This window comes from Dipodomys spectabilis, unplaced genomic scaffold, assembly GCF_019054845.1.
Source record: "Dipodomys spectabilis isolate Male_0828 unplaced genomic scaffold, ASM1905484v1 ptg000264l, whole genome shotgun sequence".
NCBI lineage: Eukaryota > Metazoa > Chordata > Mammalia > Rodentia > Heteromyidae > Dipodomys > Dipodomys spectabilis.
This window is the reverse complement of record NW_024870941.1, coordinates 7,721,144-7,740,930: the sequence shown is the minus strand read 5'-3', so window position 1 is coordinate 7,740,930 and position 19,787 is coordinate 7,721,144. Positions and strand designations below refer to the sequence as shown.

Genomic DNA, 19,787 nt, shown 5'->3' with positions numbered 1-19,787 from the left:
TCTGCCTCCGATGTGAACTCGTGTCACATGCTAGATGTACCAGCCCTAAAAGACTGTCCAGCAGAAACAGCACGAACTTGGAAGATTCCAACCTGTTTAAAACAAACCTCATCAACGATTTCTTAACGAATGGGTCTTCAGCCTCAGGTGGACTTTAAATTTGCCTCTTCTACAAAAGATATTTCCAGTAACAGTCAATGTTTTAAAAAAAAATTACCTGTTTCTCCATATTTTCTTGAAGGGACTTTTCGGGGCAGGGGGGAGTAGGAGGGCTTGAGCGGGCAGGAGAGGCTGGAGGAAGGGAAGACAATGTGTGGGGGAGGCCACAGGCCTTGTCCTCTGGCCTGTTGGAGGGTATGGGCTCCCTGCCTGGTCAGTGCTGGGTGGGTGTGGCCAAGAGCAGGGTCTTAGGTTGGAGCCCACAGGAGCCCAACTTGGGGGCTTTGGAAGATGCTACACATTGGCCAAGGACACAAGCATCTTGTCATCCATGGAAAGGAGGGAATTTGGCCTCCCTCGCTAAGGGCATCCTCGCTCTGCAGAACCAGGGAGTTGGTGTGGGCATTGTTTTACCTCAGTTCCTCACATGTTGGGTGGTCATCATCACTGTTACATGTTTTACTGGTGATGCAGTGCTGCTGTTTGATGGTCATTCCTAGGAGAAAATTTGCCTCCCGACTCACACTCAGTTCTGGAAGAGTTTAGTGACTTTCCTGTGTCCCAGGAAGGAGCCCCACAGATGCCCCAGTGCCATCTCGGTTTTGCATCTAGACATCCCTGTTCTGCATCTGGCCAAGTGAGCTTCCGCCAGAGGGCGCCCTTGTACCTCTGGTCAACTGTGGGTGTCCCAGTCTCTTGCAAGGGTCTGGGGATAGGCAGCTGGGATTTCCAACTCCCTGCACCCGTTCAGCTCTCAGTGGCCGCCTTTTCCAGGGTCCTCTTCCAAGGGCAAGCTTGCTTAGAGGGCCAATGATGTACAGTTCTCTCTCAGTCACATGGTTGGAGGCTGTGAATTCAAGCCTAAAATGAGGGCTGGCAAAGGAGTGCCTGAATGGTGTGCCGTCTGTCCATCCTTCTGTCTGTCTTGGGCTCAGGTTATGCTCTGGCCACCCCATTGTCTTGATAGCATTTGAGCACCATGTGCATTGGGGTGTGGTTATCATAACCCAGTCCTTAGAGAAGCTTGGGCTTTATGAGCTTGCACACACACACACACATACACACACACACACACACACACACACACACACACACACACACCTCCATAGATGTTTATTTAAGCATATATATGTAAGTAATCTTTCATATTAACATGATTTAGAAAATATATGTATATATTTTAGGTATATATTTATGCGAGCTTGCCTGGCATGCTCTAGAGGGTCCCTTCTGCCCACCCCCGCCCTCCACTCCACACCAGGCTCATGAATCACCTTCCTTCTGCTGTCTGCAGATACCTGGAACCTCATGGTACTGAGCTCACTGATGTGGGAGGGGCGGGGGAGGGAGCACTGCCACGGGCAGTCATTGGGAACAGTCAGGAAGTGCTGGGGGCCTGAGGCAGCTCTTCCCTAGCGGGCCTCTTCTGAAAACCTTCCCGAATCATTCTTTAACGGAATTTGAGCCTATGTCAGTTCTTACCAGCACAAAGAACCATGTCTGTCCTTTATAAATAGTTAATTTCCTCTGAGCAGCACATTTTCTGATGTCTAAGGTTTGTGTGGACGTTTTTTCTGGGCTAGGTGGTGTCTGAGGAGGCAGGAGGCAGCCCTAGCCCCGCTTTACCTGGGAGAAGAAGACAGAAGGAGGGCGGGCGGGAGGCAGCCACCCATTGTCCATAAGGTGGCAGTTCTGGCTCAAACCAGATTGGCCTGGCGCAGGGGGACCCCTCCCATTCACTCAGACATGCTGCATCAAAGCAAGGCTTGCTGGCTTGATGGAGGGGCTTCATTGAGCTGGCCTTGAACGCGATCAGCACTTGGCCCTGGGTAGGTGGGTAATGAATGGGCAGAGGTGCTCTTAGGAGGAAGGAACATGGTCTTTCCTTCCCCTATTTCCTGAGCATCCTCTCTCTACGTGGTTGGGAGCCTTGAAAACTGGTAAGTGCTGGGAAAGTCTGGACAAATCACTCACAGCCAACTGTTGATAGGTCTAGACTGCCTGGGGCCAGGAAGAAATCTTGGTCCCTTGGCATTTGGTGCCTAGTACATAACTTCTGTAAGGACAGAGTAGAAAGACCCACGAAGCCCATTCAAGGGGCAATGAAGAGCAGGCTGGCTCAAGCATGCCTGGCTCCTTTGTCTTTGGGGTGAGCTTGAGGCTTAGCTAGAATTTCCCAGTACTCTGAAGGAGGATGGAACTCATTTAAACAGCAGGGTGTGCCTCTAGGTTCCGAGGACTTCCTTTACACTAGACCCAGGGACCTGGAGATTTGCATCAGGATAAGGCCCTGGCTGAACTGCAACTCATAGACTGGCCAGGGAGAAGGAGGAATGGTCCAGTCTACCAATGGTCGAGACCAAAGTGTCCTCCACTGGGACTGCCCAGCAAGCCAGTCGGCATCTGAGGGCATTTATTAGCATGGAAGGTCTGTGGCCAGTGGTCATGTTTCTCTCTCCTACCCTGTCATGCGTGTGTATGGCCCACTGAGATGTGTGGTCAGTGGAGCGGGGCAAAGAGCTCTTCCACACAGTGACATGGGAGCGGGAGAAAGGCTGGCACAGTCTGAGGCAGGTGACACAGGCGTATTGCTCTCCAGGCCATGGGAAGGCAGCCAGCCTGCTTTTGACCTTCACTTGCACAGAAGGGGTGCAGCAGGTTTTGACCCGTTGATTGTCTCTACTGAATGTATCTCACCCAGACCTGTTAGCCTCACACTGACCACCTTTGCATCCACCCTCTCCATCACGCACCTGGCTTGCGGATCAGCTGCACAGGCGAGTCATGCGGCCATGGAGTGGGGGTCCCATCTGTGTGTATGTTCTCTGACTTGTTTAGCACAATGAGCTGCTTTCTCTCTTAAAGACCCAAGTTTCCATCTGGCGCCCTTTCCCCAAGCACAACAACTTCCTCCAGTCTGCATGCTGCTGCTAATGACTTCTTCCAGTCTGAGAATGACTGTACTTTGCCTTCACCAGGAGGACTGTTTTTTGGGGATTCAGAGTCTATAGTCTTTCTCTTTGGTAAAGACGTGAACCCATTGTTTCTTGGTTCTCATTGTTTAGGATCAAAAATCAGCCATCATCAGGCATTTCCTCTGCATTCACTTCCCTCTGGCTGATTTCTCCAGGGTCTCTCTGTGGTTTTCTTCAGTGTGGAAGAGGGATGGTTTCCTTTGTACTTACCCTGCTTGGGGATTTATCCCGTTTCACGGGGCAGGTACAGGTAAGCGTGGATGGCACTTGGTATGCAACGTAGGGCTCAGACAAGGCTGTTATTTATTTCATCCAGTGAATTTATTAGAACCAGAACTGGCTAATTGGTTAATTTTGGCCATTTTTTTCTTTTTCTTTTTTCTTTTTTTATTATGAGAATACCGTACAGAGGGGTTACAATGACATGGGCATGGTAATGAGTACATTTCTTATCAAGCATTGTTGCCTCCTCCTTTGTTTCCCTTCCATCCCTTCCCATCTCTACCCCCGCACCAGGATTTTGGCCATTTTTAAAATCTTCATCTTTTCCTGTGTTGTTAGATATCTCCTTTTCTTCTGGAATTTCTTTTGATATTATCCTTGGGTCTTGGGGGCATTGTGAATTTCACCCCACCCCATCTGTATTCTTCAGAATAGTCAATTTCTGTCTGTCTGTCTGTCTGTCTGTTTGTCTGTCTGTCTGTCTGTCTGCCTGCCTGCCTTCCTGCCTATCTATCTATCTATCTATCTATCTATCTATCTATCTATCTATTTCAGCTTTCTATTTCCTCACCTATTGTCTCTGGCCTGGCTCCAACTTTGGGTTTTTTTTTTTTGGGTCGTAGGATTCCTGAGAGGTCAGCGCTTAGGGCTGGATGGGGTGGTGGGATAGAGGGACAGAAACGATGAGGAGAAGGCCTCCTGAAGAGACACTGCCAGACCTAGCCTCGCATGACAAGATCCTAGTAAGGAGTGTTGGTTAGAGCAGAGAGTGTCAGGGGGAAGACAGCTCTGGCAGGTTTCTGCTGGGTCCTGGGTCCTGGGTTGGACCCAGGTTTCAGCAGATCTGGCCAGCAACCCACCTGGGTATTTTGTTATTCCATGTATCAGACAAAGACACCTGTGTTGGCAGAAGTTCTTTCACACCCAAGGTACCAAAGGCAGCTCAGTTACCATGAGCATGAGGCTCAGGGAAATATAAGTGCAGCCATCCTTGATGGAGGACCCCAGGCTGTGCTGTGCCCCAAACACTTCGCAATCTAGACTTTTTTCCTTAACAGTATCCATTTCAGAACTCCAGCTATTATCTACTGAGTCTTGTATTCCTTTTAGCATGTTGCACAAAACCCTATCCAGGGCTTTTAAGGGTGGCTTATTTCCTCACTTCTATCAAGGCTAGACTTGCACACTGGCATGAACTTATTATTAGAGCCATGTCTTACCTTTTAGATATTAACTAGTAGTGGGTGACATAGTACGGACAAATGGGGTAGAAACTCTTGCATTCATGATATTCATGTCCTGCTCTGCCATTGCCTCTCCTCATTAAGTCTTAACTTTTGTCTCATCCTGGTGGCTGAAAGCTCACGGCTCAGATCCTGACTGAAGTCAGGTCACTCATTTTTCTCAGCAGTAGTGGTGGAATCATCACTTGTTGAGGGGTTGGGTGGCTTTGGAGGTGGGACGGTTTGGCGTGGCGCCCCATACACAGCGGTCATTCTCAGAGCACTCTTCCTGTGGCTCCACGGTGAGTGTATTTCATGTTCTCCCTTGAGTCTTGTACTTTGGTAGTTTATAACTGTGTGGTTCTAAGAACACTGAAATGCCGTCAACCTCTCTAACATCAAAGCACAAGTGACATTTCTTGACCAAGTCTCCTTATCTAGTGCTACGGTACAGGTTGGACGTCCTTTTCCCAAAATGCTTGGGCCAGCAGTGTTTGGGATTTGGGGATATTTGCACTCACAGAATGACATATTTGGGGGATGGGATCTGAAGATACATATGAAATTCGCTTATATTTATGTAACAGTTTTAGATAAGTTTATACACGAGACAGAGTTTGATGGTGCTGGAGGTCCTGCCTGTGGAAACATTCAGAATGTTTCGGGTTGTGGATTTTCTGCACACCCGATCTCCTCTCAACTTAACCCTCCCCCCCAACCCTCATTGAACAAAACAAACTGGTTTTTGGAGGGTGTGTGTACACATGGAAAGAGGAAGGGGGTGGTGAACACGGTCACACTATGCGACGCACATCGGTGAGAATGCAACCAGGTACCTTGGGCGGAGAGAGGAGGAGGAACGTGAAAGGAAGGGAGATGTTGATCGAGATGCACTGCACTCACAGATGGACACATTGCCCTGAAACCCCTGTGTATTACAGCCTAAAGGTAATAAAATAACACAATGAAAAGGTAAGTCATCCCAAAACAACCCCCTCCCCCCTAAAAAACCAAACTGCTTTTCTTGCTTCTTCCATGGCCTTTTTCAGGATATGGTCACCTCCCCTGCTTTGCCACCCCAAGAAGGGCTCCCCGGGCCCCGCTGACCACCGTCTCCCTGTTCTTGTCTTGCCCGCTGCAGGTTACGGACATGCGGCCCCCGGCACCGATGCGGGCAAGGCCTTCTGCATGTTCTACGCGGTGCTGGGCATCCCCCTGACCCTGGTCATGTTCCAGAGCCTGGGCGAGCGCATGAACACCTTCGTGCGCTACCTGCTGAAGCGCATCAAGAAGTGCTGCGGCATGCGCAACACCGACGTGTCCATGGAGAACATGGTCACCGTGGGCTTCTTCTCGTGCATGGGCACCCTGTGCATCGGCGCGGCCGCCTTCTCCCAGTGCGAGGAGTGGAGCTTCTTCCACGCCTATTACTACTGCTTCATCACGCTGACCACCATCGGCTTCGGTGACTATGTGGCGCTGCAGACCAAGGGCGCCCTGCAGAGGAAGCCCTTCTACGTGGCCTTCAGCTTCATGTACATCCTGGTGGGGCTGACCGTCATCGGGGCCTTCCTCAACCTCGTGGTCCTGCGCTTCCTGACCATGAATGGTGATGAGGAGGAGCAGCCCGAGGGGGCAGAGGCGGCGCTCCCGGGCAACCCGAGCAGCATGGTGATCCAGGTGTCGGAGGAGGCCCCCGAGAGCCGGCCCCTGCGGCGGCGCAGGGCCGAGGGCGGCGCCGACCAGCAGTCCGCCTGCGCCTGCTCCTGCTACCGCCCGGCCATCCGCATCGCCCGCGCCAAGCTGGCCCAGCAGTCCGTGCAGTCCATCTCCTACAGGGTGGAGGAGCTGTCGCCCAGCACGCTGAAGAACAGCCTCCTGCCGTCGCCGCTCAGCTCCGTGTCGCCCGGGGTGGTCAGCTTCGCTGCCGACAACCTGCAGCTGACCCGGCGTCGCAAGTCCGTCTAAGGTGTGGGGAGGGAAGTAGGCCGGAGGAGACATTGGTCATGTGATGTAAGTTCCATTGGCCCAACTCGTCTTTTCCTCCTTTATTTATTATTATTATTATTATCTTTTGTTGTCCTTACAGTCATCACCATTCCTTTCTCTCCTTTCTCCTTTTCTCCTGAGTTTGCATTTCTTTTCCACCTTTCCAGCCAGGGAGAGCAGTCCCAAGGGGAAATTGAGGCCCACCCTCTCTGAAAGTCACACCTGAGCCTGAAGCATGGGCTTCTGTTCTCTCTCTCTTTCTTTCTTTCTTTCCTTCTTTCTTTTTCCTTTCTCATCAAAGTATGCCTTACATTTCTTCCTCACCCTGTCTCCTTCTCTGGGTGGCTTTCCTATAGGACAGATGTGAGAGCAAAAAGCACCAAGACAGAGCTGAGAGAATGCCCAGCACCACGTTGCTCACGGCGCTGGGACCCTTTGACGGCCCACCCTTAGCGGTGCCTCTGACCTAAATACTTTCTTTCTCCCCAAGGACTGGGTGGCTGCGTGTACGGGTACGTGTGTACAGGAGTGTGTGCTCTCTGTGTGTGTGTGTGTGGGGGGATGTCGGGCGACAAGATGGAAAGAATCAGGTACTCATTTCTCTACCCTCTCCCACACTTCTCTGAGTTGCCCGCACCAGGCTGCTCCCCATCCAAACCCACAGGAATTTTTAATTTATCATCTTGCCAAATCAAGTGTGACCCCTGAGTCGTCTTCAACCCCAAAGTGTCATGACCATAGCTTCAAAATACTAGATTCCAAATTATATTCACTTCCTTTCAGGGGGGTGATGGGGTAAGACGGCATGGATCATTTTAGCTTACCGGTTTAAAAAATTAAAAAATGAAAAGCACTTTGTGAAACTGGTATGCACTGTGAGCAGCAATGCAGCAGCGGAACAGTCAAAAGCCACCAGTATTCATTTGTTTGAGACATTTAAAAATGTTTATCATCTCCAGTTCCAACAATTTGCCATGCAGCTGGAATTGTCAGTGGAAATTGGAAAATTGTTGGAACCCCAGAGAGTCTATTTTATTATTTCCCTCTTATTGAGGAGGAGGAGGAGGAGGAGGACCACAATGATGACAATGATTTTGTCCAACTGCATGAAGAAGATTTATAGTTTTGGAATGCTTGGATGAGAGTGGGCATTAGTATGTGGATGTGGTTTCTTTTCCTAACAAAAAGTGACAGGGCATTCCTTGCTATATGTATGTATATATATATATATATATATATATGTATATGTATATAATCATATATATACATATACATATATATATATATATATATATATATATATAAAATTTCCAAAATGTTCTCTGATCGCATTTGATCTGTAAATAGGGGAAGTTGACGCTGGTCTCAGGAAGAGTTTAGAGGCTGTAGTTCGGCCTGCTGATAAGTGGTCAATCTCAGGGCATGATTTTTGTCTGGGTAGTGGAGAGATTTTCCCCACTCTAAGTAGGAATGACCCCCCAAAGGGAAGACTTGTTAATCTCTTAGGGGACAGTTTAGGCTAGAGAATATGGCACATTTTGTAGGCCCTAACGATGACAAGAAATCAAGGACAGTTTGGCCTCCATGTTCACTGAGGGACTCTAATTTCTTTCATCCTCATCCCCGCCATTTCTAAAACCACCCATTCACTCATAATCTCAACTCCTTCACACACTGGAAGTTCCTGGCTCTTGGATGAAAGATGGGCTTTGGCCGCACTACTCAGAAGGAGCACGCTCACTGGTCTACAGGATTTCTTAAAGGACACAGCACCCAAAAGCCACCAGTCCTAGCCATTGGGCTGAACTTAGGAGCACTCAAGACTCCTCTGAAAAGGCTGTGCATGCACTTTAATGCTACCCTGTGTTGAAATGTCCCCTTCGTCTAGGACACAGGACCTTCCGAAGGAGTCTGTGGACCTCAGACTCTCTTGGCCAAAGTTGACAGCTATCAGACTTCAAGGTCTTTGTCAGTTCACTTGTTTGAGATTGTGTTTTGTGCACCGCCCTCCACAGGGCTCTCTGGTCTGTCCAGAGAATAGAAGCAATCGCTCATCTTGAATTGTTTTCTCTGTGAAGAGCTTCTAGGAGGTCACAGGCGTGCCGATGCTAATGCATATCTGCAGTACTTTACGCCTTGGAGGGGCTTCCTGGAATCTGTAAGACTTGCCCTCCAGTGTGGGGGTGTGTGCGCAATCACTGCTGCTGTGCACACGGCGCTGGGGCACCGGCAGAACCAAAGGGCTGCTGGGCGTCACAGAGCCAGTAACTCGCCAAAACTGAGACTGCGTCTCAGTCCCGACCCAGAAGTAACCAAATACCGACTAGCCTACACCAAGGTACCCTGACTTAGCCCTCCGAGGAGGGAGCCTTCCGTGTGTGTGCCAGGCCGAGGCTGGGGAGGCTGGGGAGGCAGCCAGCCAGCCTCTCTTCCCAGCTGGTTTCCCGCACAAGTGGTCAGGCACTGACCATTCCGCTCGAAGGTTTCAGGTGACAGGGAGAGGGCCGTCCTTACAGGGAAGTCTAGAAAACATTCCCTCCCACTCCCACCGCCTTCTCTTCCCGGCTGTAGGACTCAGGACGGTAGGATGAAGTCTGGCTTCTCCTCATGGGTCACCACTGATGGAGGCAGCCTGGAGCCCTCCCGGCTCTTCCGATCTCAGCTGGCAGTTCAGCCTTTGCAAGTTGGGCTCCCAGTCTTCTTCTCCCCAAGGTTTTCAACGTCAGAGCACTTAGGGGTAGAGGTTGAACCTTGGCTTGCTTCTTGTTGAGTGGATCTTCTTCCCCAGTGGCTGATCTGTTCCCCCAGCTCGGGGCCCGGCCACGCTGTTCTCCGGGCTCATCTAAGTCAAGTGCTCTTGGGGCAAGGGCAGGGGGAAATGAAACCCCCAAGACCCCTCTCTTGATGAGACAGGAGGGGGCTGTGTGTGGAGAGCCTGCCACACAGCCAGCAGGAGACAGAGGGAAAACCCAAGCGAGGGAGGCTCAGGGCTGAGCTCCCTCATTTCCAGAGGCTGAGATCGTGGTCCAGGAGGGCCGATGCGTGTCTGAAGTCTCATGGCCAGAATTTAGGCCTTCAAACTTGTTAATCTTTCTGCTGTTGTTCTGGCTGCTTGTGTCGTTATTATTGTGTACAGCCTTCCAAAGATCCCTCCCGTTGCTAGACTTTGTTGTGTTTCTGTCCCCAGCCTCTCCCCCTCCCTCGGGCCCTTGGTGATTCCTTTGAGCCAGGTGTATCTTGATCCCTTTCTCCAGTTAACCAGGCCTATTCGGCGCGGGAGGAGAACTCCATCAGCCTGTGTGCATGTGGGATTTAGCTTCTTTGAGAATGAGCTCAAGCTGAGCCACATTCTACCAGGATCGCTGGACCTTGGCTTGCCAAGCGGTTCCTAGAAGTCAATATGCCTTGTATATACTTAACAAGATCTGACACACTTGAACTTTTATCTGCTAAGTGATCTCCATCTCAACTCCATCAAAGATAGGAGGAAGTGGGCATTGGTGTGGATGAGCCCAGGGCCCTGGGCTCAGTGCTTTGGAAGACCATCCCATTATGATCCTTAAGCACCTCTTCCCAGGTGGAAGGTGCTGTCTCAGCCATTAGACTGTTGAATGTTTTCACATCAGAATGAGCCACGCTCTCTGGGTTTAAGAGATTCCTGGGTAGCCCCATGGTGGGGTTGCTTTCTTCTGCTTGAGCCACTGCCTGGAAACCAAGGCAGCTGGATCTAAGCCCAGCGAGCTCCTTACACTTTAACTTGAATCACTCTCTCAGAAGGGCTATGTTCCTACGGTATGGAGTGTACCTGTATTCTGCAGGATCATAGCAGATTGGCTTGCCCGTCTGTTCTCTGAGCAGAGAGAGAGATAGGGAGAAAGAGAGAGACAGAGAGAATCTGAAGAAGAACCAAGAAACTTACAGCTTAGCAGAGACAGGTCATTTTCCTCTGCTTCATCCAGATCTCAAAGCCTTATGAGTTCTGATTTCCACCGTTGCTGGCAGTTGGAAGCTGGAGAGAGAACTCAGAGAGAACTCAGTTGTCCATGCACAATGAGAGAGGGAGGGAGGGAGGGAGGGAGAGATAGAGAGAGAAAGAGAGAGAGAGAGAGAGAGAGAGAGAGAGAGAGAGAGAGAGAGAGAGAGAGAGAGAGAGAAAGTGATCACTCATTATTGAGAGGCTTCTGGCCCATTTCTTTTTGTCATATTCTTTTGCAAATAATAAGCCTTAATGAAGATACCTGTTAAGGGCACCTGCAGAGGTACAGGATCTGAGGTGTGCTCTGGAATGGGTCCTTTCTGATAGTTGCTTCTGCTTCTGTGAACGGTGGCTTGGTTCTGAAAGTGGTGTATTACTGTTCTCGCTTCCAAAATGTGTTTCATCCAGCGTCAGGGTCTTTGTGGGACATAGAAGCATCCTAGTTTGGGGGAGGGGGAGACAGGACAGGGGCCATTTTCTTGTGTCTTGTCTCCCTGGGCTCCTGAAAGTCTTTTCACTTTCTGGGCCTCTGAAGCTTTCTCCTTCACCCAACCAGATAGCACGGGTGGAAATTACGAGCAGGTAGCACAGAATGAACGTGACCCATGAAGACTTCTGGCCTGGGTGTTCTGGGCATATCTGAAGGTTGAACCACTGAGAAGGAGGAAGAGACACAAGAATGGTAGAGAGCAATAGTATCAGAAGGACAGAGGCCCAGTACATCCTGGGTTCCCCAACGTGCTAGGCACAAAGCCACTTTCTGTGGTTCCTTGTGGCCACATCTCGCTAGAGGCTGCTGCTTCAGAACAAAACAAAACAAAAATCTATGACCACCCCCCTCTTCCCACATCCCTGAACCAACTTTGTTTAGCAAAACTCCAGTTCCAGAGGAGTTGAAAGAGCACCATGCACCTCCTTATATTCTTAGCCAGAAACCTCAGCCTCAGTACGTCTCCCCCACCTCAACACTCACGCAGACATAGTTGGAGGATGATGTCACGATGTCTACAACTTTTAGGTGGTTCAGCCAAAGAATACATTGTATATCGACCATGAACCAGTCCACGCTCACATAATAGTACTGTAGTCAAGTTTAGTGCACCTACACTGTTATCTGATAGGACCCTGTATGCAGACCTCCCCCAGCGTCCAACAATGCCCTGCAGAGCTTGTTTGTGAATCAATGATGCCATCTAAGATGATGTGCCCCTCCCCCACCCGCTTGTCTTGTTGTTCCCAACTCCCCACCCCCCCTCTCCCCAATTGAGGGCATCTCCCTCACTGTGTGTGTCTCCTGATATTGATATTTTTGAAGAGTCCAGGCCCTTAGTCTTGTAGAATGCCCGTGATCCGCTTCTGTCTGCTTGTTCCCTCAGGAAGAGGAACTCACTGTTGGCAAGAAAATGTGGTTGATGTCGCGTGGCTATGATTTCTGCCATTTGATGTTTTGTCTCTCTGGGGACCTCTGTGGTTACTGCTTTTACTGTGAATAAATAAGTCATATTAAATGTTGTTTTCCTCTGTTAGGGGACCTAACCGCCTCGTCAGGAGAAGTGTCCACGGATGCTGGGTGTCACTGCTCAGCCCAAGCAGGCTTCAGATTTCTGACCTCTCCCCGGGACCGCCACCGCGCGGGAGAGCGTCAGCTAACCCCCCCCCCCCCAACCGCGCGTGGGGATGGTACGGCTGTACCTAGGCAGAATGCACAGAGACATGCTTGTCCGAGGGTCGCCGGGAGCCCCCTGGGCTGCCGGACACAGCTCCTCCCTGACTACCACACCCTCCCCGCCTTCTCTGCCATAGAAGTGGGGCCCATGGTTAGGTGATTGTACCTGGCCACTGAGGGCTGTGGTTTGTGGCCCTGGTCTTTGATGTATTTGCTCTGGCACGTTCCAGGGCCCAGCCCTCTCTGTTCTGGTTTCAAGGAAGTATGGCTGCCATAGCGAGGCCCCCTTTCCTTCGATAAGGGAAACACACCACGCAGGACCCTGCCACTGCTCCTCCGCTTCGTGGTGGAGGAGATGGAACCTCACGCTCCTCCTTTCAAAGTCTCTCCCGTCTCTTCTGGCCCCACCTGGGTTTAGCAGCGTCCTCCTCTGTGAGGTCCCCAGCTGTATTTCTCTCATGGACCAACACACTGGGAAGAAATCCTAGTGGGGCCCTGTCTTGGGAAAGGGAGTGTATGGGGGGGTACCCAGAGAGTGGGGGGGCAGCACAAGACACATTTCTGACATCTTGCCACAGGGCCCATGCCGAACCATAATCAAGGACACCTTAACTTGCCAGGGTGGTCGCTGGGTCACTTGAGGTCATGTACATTCTCGAACCAGGCACTTCCTACAAGGTGAGGGCTGGTACACCCTCAGACCCAGCTCATCATTTCCCCCGCAATGGTCGGTGGTCCCTGTGGGGGGGAGACCACTAGGAAACTGGGTTGAGCGAGTGGCATTTTGGTGATACATCCACGGTGGCACAGGACTCCATACGTCAGCCACTGTACCTGCTGCTTGTGTCTCTGGCCCCTACCCCCGCCCCCGTCTCCCCCCGTAGAGCAGCACATGGAGTGGAAGCTGCTCAGGCCTGGCACCTCACACACCCGGACCAACCTCTGCCATTCACAGGTGGGTGGTGGCTTTGCCCCTCCAAGCCTCAGTCTCCGTACCTTCAGCCTGGAGGGCTGCTGCACAGAGAGGCCAACTGGGTGCGATGGCATGGTCCAGGCACTTGCTCTGCGGTGACCGTGTGCTAGTGTTGCCTCTACTCCCTGGAAGAGCGTCCGCTGTCTTTGTTCTGTGGAGGTTCACACCATGATTGGAGCTCCAGTGCTCCAGACACAGTCCTGTACAGACAAAGTGGCCTTGCCCCCCCCCCCCCCCCCGGATCCATGCTCGCTCTGCCTGCTGGATGTGGGGTGGTCACAGGACTGACTTCCGCTTGGTAGGTGGGCAGACAATGCTCGGAAGAGTAGCAAAACGAGACCTCCGATCCGGGTGTCTTCAGAGTGCCTGTCCTCACGCATGGGGAGGGGTCCGGCCGGGGTCCTCGGGTGGCCACAGAGGACAAGTAAAGGCATGCCTGGGGAGGGGGGGGCTGCCTCCAGGGAGACTGCATGGTGGGGCGGGGAGGCTGGTGCTGGGCCGAGGTTTTCCACATGGGTGGGCGTTGGAGAGCAATGTCTGCCTACACGGGCAGTCACTGACTATGCCAGTTTCTTTGCTTGGTTCAAGTGGGCTACCCTGTGCTAGGCACCGTGGATAAAGGCCAAGTCCTGGCTGAGCCTTGGTTGTCGTGATTAACCATGCAGACCTTTGTTCTCAGGCATCTCCTCAGCTTCCGCAGACCGCAGAGGGACATCCGGACCTTCGGTAGAGAGTTCTCTGGCATGAGCATGCTAGAGGGCCTGTGAGGGGCCAGGGCAGCATAATGCAGGGGTCAGGACTCCCAGAAGCCCGGGTGGCCCCCACACGCGATGAGGGGCTTTGACTGGACCCACACTGCTCTACTGTGTGACCCCTCCCCCCCCCCCCACGGGTCTCCCTTTCTGGGAGAACAACTCGAGGATGGCTATGCGCAAAGCTGTCATCTGGGAGCACACACCCCATCTTGCTCTCCTTTCCTTCTCCACGTATAAAGGAAGGGTCTGGAAGGGTGGGAATATTCCAGAAGGATTAAGGTGGAACACTCTCCTGGAGCTTCTGGTGTTGGCTGACCTTCCAGAACACAGAGATGAGAATCGGCCCCGAGGGGCCGCGTGGGACACACAGGTGGGCAGCGTGGGGGCTGGGCTTGGTTTTTGGTCTCACTCTTGGTTGGTGATAGTCACATAGGACGAAGGGAAGAGGAGGGGAGATGGGGAGGGGTGGGGGAGGGAAGGACCTGCTTTGAGGGGCAAGGAGACCTACTTGGGAATCCTGATTTTTTTTTTTACATGTTCCCATTCACTTTTGGGTCCCATCTCTTTGGAGATTCCAGCCCAATATACGGGGGACTTTGGCATCCAGAGAGCCATGCTTGATTTGGGGGGGGGGGGACGGTCTTCTAAACTTCAGCCCGAGCTTTGGCTTGGAAAGCAGAAGGTGTCAAGCATGCTTCTCTCAGCTCGTCAGGAAGTGGGCGCGTTGCTAAGATCTGGCCCTGGATCCCCTTCTCTACTCAGGCGCAATTGGGTTACAGGGCCTTGACAAGTCCCTTCTTGTCTTCTCCTAAAAAACCAGGGAATGGCCAGTTGGAAGCGCGTGTCGCCCAGGGGCCAGTCTAGATGAGATGCACAGTGTCCCCGCACAGGACTCTGTTGGCACTCGGGTGGGAGGGGTCAGAGGAGGTTCCAGGCTTCTAGGATGGGACCAGGTTCCTAAGTGTGGGCCAACTTGTCTCTCCCGGGACTTTCCATTTTCCAGGTCAAGTTGTTCTGTGGACCTCCTCTCACTGAAGACCCAGGTCTCCACCATGGGGTGCAGCCCCATCCAATGACTCTCCCCTATGTCCCCGGAAGTCAGTCCTCAGGGAGCCAGAAGCTTGGATACTGGTGGGGGGGGGCAGGGGGGCATCGGTCAGGGAGCTAAAACCTACCTTTCCCTGAGGGAGGAGCCTGGGGGAATTCTTGCCTTTCCTCACCCAAGAGGATGGTAGGCAGTAGCCATGACCCTCCACAGGGTTCCCTTATTCTGCGTGGCATGGACTGTGGGCTCGTCTGTGTGTCTTGTAGCTCCTTACAGAGCACATGGGGCATTTGTGATTGGCTACAGCAAAGAGGTGCTGCGGGGAGCTCCAAGGTGACAGTCCTTCCCAGCCCCAAGAGGCTGGTAGCCCAAAAGACCACAGGCTTCCAAGACGCATAAGGGCTCAGGACAGGGCCGCAGGCCCAGGGATGGAACTGCCACCTGCCTCAGGGATTGTTTCACTTCAGAAGAGGGACAGAAAACTAAAGATGTGGGTAGTGGGGACCTAGTGAGGCAGCACCTACAATTAACAAGATTTCTCTATAGTTTGATGGTTCCTCAGAGAAGAGTGCACCCCTAAAAAGGGCTAATTATACCTTTGCTTATTCAGCCCACAAATAGAATTTTGTTTTGGGTTGGGGAAGGTCCTTCTGAGTTCATCTCAGCCCACCCTCTGTCTTCTCAGAAATTGTCACCAAACAGACACTGTGCTGAGGTAGGGAACTGGTTTGGTACCACTGGGAACACTCCCATGGGGATGTTGGCTACCCAGTGGAGATCCCATTGATGACAGTGTTTGCTATGACACACACAGAGGAGACAAGAGACACAGGCGTCCAAGAAGATGACGAGCAGGATTTAAACCACTGAATTGTTTAACAAGGAAGAGGAATTTCTAGCCTCTTTCTGGCAGGCCAACAAATTGCTGACAGTCCTTCTTAGCTGTACAATGTTAACTCCAGCCACATGTGTATCCTTGTGCCTCTTAACACCAACAAGGAAAGAAAAAAAAACCCCAAAACTCTGTCATTTGTGACCCACGCATAGAAATGAAGTTTGAATCAGTGCCAAATTCACAGTTGTCAAATGGTGGGTATCTATTCACAGGGCTTCAACCTGGGAGGGGTGGGGCAGGGAGCTATGGACCTTTCTGTAGTACTTTGGGGTGTGTGTGTGTGTGTGTGTGTGTGTGCGTGTGTGCGCGCACATGCCCACGCGTGTGTGCTCACTGGATATCTCTGGGTCTCTGGATTCTTGTGTTGTTTTTTTGTTTGTGATTTCTTGCGAAGCTGGATGGTGGCGCGCGGTAGGGTGTAAGGGTGTGTTGGTTTTGGTGGCAGAACTCTCAGAGGCTGCCAGGATAATCCTGAGGGGCAGGGGAGGGAAGCCAGGGCAGTTTGATAAGAATTGTCCTAGGGACCCGAGGGCCCCATCCCTGGAGGGTGGCCTGGCTTGTCTTGAGCCCCTGGCGGTAGCCTGGGTGGGTGGGTGTGCACGACAGGCCTGATTGGCATGGCACAGAGATGCCCTGCCTTTGGTTGGATTCCATACTGGACCTGGCAAGACTGGCGATTTCTACGTGACCGCAGATCCAGATCCCGAGATGCCTGCTGCCGCTGCTGCTGCCACCACCACCATGTCCTTATTCCACTCTCTGCCGCTCAGCCTTGTAGAGAAGGCGTCTTCACAAATGGCCTTAGAATGCCATTCTGAAGCTTTGCAGAATGCGACCACTAGCTTACCTAAAAAAACGAGGAAAGAAAACCAAAAAAACCCCGGTGTCGATGTTTACATGTCTCACTAGACATCCAGCTTGTGTTTAATATATACCTTATGCCAGGGATTGCTTCTTTCTTCTGTAACAAGTGCATTAAGTGACCCTGTATATATTTTACAAGTCTTTATTGGGACAAGAATCATTTACTGTAGCATTGGAAAATATTACATTTACTTTTCTAGTTTTTTTTTTTTTCATTAAAATCTCTATAGCACGTCTGCAACTATGTCTTGGTCTTCCCTCAGGGAAAGTGGGGACGTGGGCCTGGAGTTCACTCTATAGTTAAAAAGGTACCCTCAAACATGAAAATAACCTTCCTGGACACCCCGTTCGCACAGTTGGAGGCAGGAGCCATAGGGTGGGTGAATAAGAATTTGAAGAGGGCCTGGAATCAGATCCAAATGAACACCTGACCTCAACAGAGCTGAGACGGCTCTGCTGGCTTCTGTTCCCCTTTCTAGATAAGAGATCTTAATAAAAAAAAGACATCATCTTGCTCCCTTTTATTTATTGTTTTAATCCTGCCTATGTGTGGAAGATAGGAGGGAAAATAGAGGCCACAGCAAGTGCCGAGTTCTCTCTCTAATCCAGTATGCCCCCAAGCCTGCAGCAGCTGCCTGCATTCTGGCTTTGCCTCAGAGAAGCAGGTGGGCTCAGGGGATGGAGTTTGTGGAGCCTTGTCCTCAGGGGGCTTTGGGATAGGGCCTAGGAACATGCATTTCCAGCCACGATTCACCTGTACCACCTGGGGTGTAAGGGCCGCACTGCAGGATGCTTCTTGGTCTCCAGATTGTCCCAACTCTCAGCTGAATGGGAGTGAAGAGACCGAGGTCCTGTTTGGGAGCCCCAGGGGCACAAAGGCTTGGACCTGTCTATCTGGCAGGATGTGTGATTTGTTCCTCGAGTCCCTGCTGGCTTCTCAGCTCTGTGTCTTTCCCTGGCACTGGCCTGGGGCTCATCCTAGCGACACCGACCCCCTTAACCACCGGCTCTTTCTTAACAATATATATGAATCCATTACAAGTTGCTCCTAGAGAAGTGTTTCTCCCTCCTCCCCCACCTCAGGTGTGGGATTTCCTAAGCAAAAATTTCCTGTAGCTATCCAAAGAGTGCAGTGCATGAGACAGAGCGATAACTGGGCTCCACAGCCCACACCCCGGGCCCGCAAACCACTTCAGCTGCAGAACTCAGAATTCAACTTCCATGCACCTCAAAAACATTCTCCCCTTGATGTGTCTTTCCATGGATGGCATCATGGAAAGCCATCTGCTGGCCGCACATACCAGCCTGGTCCAGAGCTGGTGTGGGGGCTACCATGTGCAGATCCTCATTCTACACTCTGACACATGTGAACTCACCCAACCCTCCTTCCACCCTGAGGTCAAGTGTTCTGACCGACAACAGCACGTCATCTGTAAAAGGGAGCCACAGAGCCGGACTTGAAGGCTGTCAGAGCCGGCACCCCTACTTTTAGCTGTGAGATCATTCTTCCCCTCCAGATGATGCAGGCATGGAAGGAGTCTTGCTGTGGTCCACCCTCTGGCCTTTGACCTACACCTTGCTCCCAGAGGCCATGCATGTGGCAGGCAAAGCGATGCCGCTCCCATCTCCTTTATGCTGCACTGCTCCACCCAGCTCCCCCTCCCACCTCCATGGGCAAAGCAGCCGTGGCAGTGGGAGACTGGAGGAACGCGTCTGCCCAGTGACAGCAGGGAGAGAGAGCACGGTCCTTACCCCGCTCCCTCCCCAAAGAATCTGCTCATATCTGGCTGTCCATGATGCCTGCTTTGGGTTAAGGAAAATATACACAACCTGTGGAATAGGGCTAAAGCATGATTCGCCGCTTAGAGAGGAAGCCCCTTTTCTCCACCTTGGTGTCGCGGGAAGCTACACCGGGGCCATGAAGACCCAGGTGGTCTTGGTCCCCTCGGACCCCTTGCAGCGGCCCAAGGATGGCGGTGGACCCCGCACTCTCACCCGACTCCCTCCCGCTTGCTTGCTTTCCCACCATCCACATTCTATAGAGACTCCAGTTTCCACAGCGGATAGCCTTTTCCACGTCGCTGCCTGGACTTCTGATGGCCATCAGGAGCCTCACTCACCCAGCGGTGAACTCCTCCCGGCATGCAGGAAGAGGCAGCTCCAGCTTCCTAGCTAAGCCCGTGGGATCACTGCCTCTTCTCTTTCCCACTCCACATTCTACCCGGCAGGAAATCCTGCCGGCCATACTTGCAGCATATTTCTTGAATCTGACTCCATTACTTCCTTTCCTCCCATGAGGCTTCCCCCATGTCCTCTGGTCATGGCAGAGACACAAATCCTTGTCCCCTCTCCTGCCCAGAAATTCCAGTGCAGCTGCCAAAGGACCTCCTGTGCTTGCAAGTCAGGGTCACTGAGATGTAGACCTCACCCCGGTTGCAGGGTATGATAGGGAAGGTCTGACAAACCAGAAGATCACACCCCTGTCACTCTGGGGGCTCCCTGAAGAGAACCCCCAAGGGAAAAGGCATTATATATACTCCAGTCCGGCTGGTACCAAGGAGATAAAGAGGCCCCAGGACCCTTGCAGTAGTAATGTACTCCTGTGGGGTCTATCCATGGACAAACGTGGGTGCTCCAGGCTGGAGGGCATGTTTTCAACTGAGCTGCTTCTCCATGGGCGGCCCCTTCGCATGCCCCTCTGAATTAGCCATCTCAGCGGAGCTGTGGCTGAAAGTGCACCAGCCTTGAGTGAAAAATCCAAGCAAGAGTGTGAGGGCCTGAGTTCAAGTCTCAGTACAGCACAAAATCCAGACTAGGCCAGACCAGACCAAACCAAACCACCAAAGCTGAATTAGCCATGTCAGGAACTTTGGTATTTTATGGGGATGAGTCTGCAAACAATCTGGACGAGCCAGCTCTACTATTTAGTGTTCTCATCTTGAGAGGGCTGGGTGGACGTCATCAAGTGAAAACATATTAGCTTGAGTTGAGCTGGGCCTCATGCCAGCCTCTAAGTGCTACAAGAACTCAGCCTTTTCTAAAGCG

At 51.8% G+C, this 19,787-nt stretch overlaps 1 protein-coding gene across 1 annotated transcript in view; it reads left to right on the top strand.

Annotated features, from left to right (window-relative positions):
* Positions 1-6,547, top strand: part of Kcnk9 (potassium two pore domain channel subfamily K member 9) — a 33,605-nt gene extending 27,058 nt beyond the window's left edge. The window contains exon 2 of the mRNA XM_042700012.1: positions 5,721-6,547. Within this exon, the coding sequence (XP_042555946.1) occupies positions 5,721-6,547 (827 nt within the window). The remainder of the gene's footprint in view (positions 1-5,720) is intronic.
* The last annotated feature ends 13,240 nt before the right edge of the window (positions 6,548-19,787 follow it).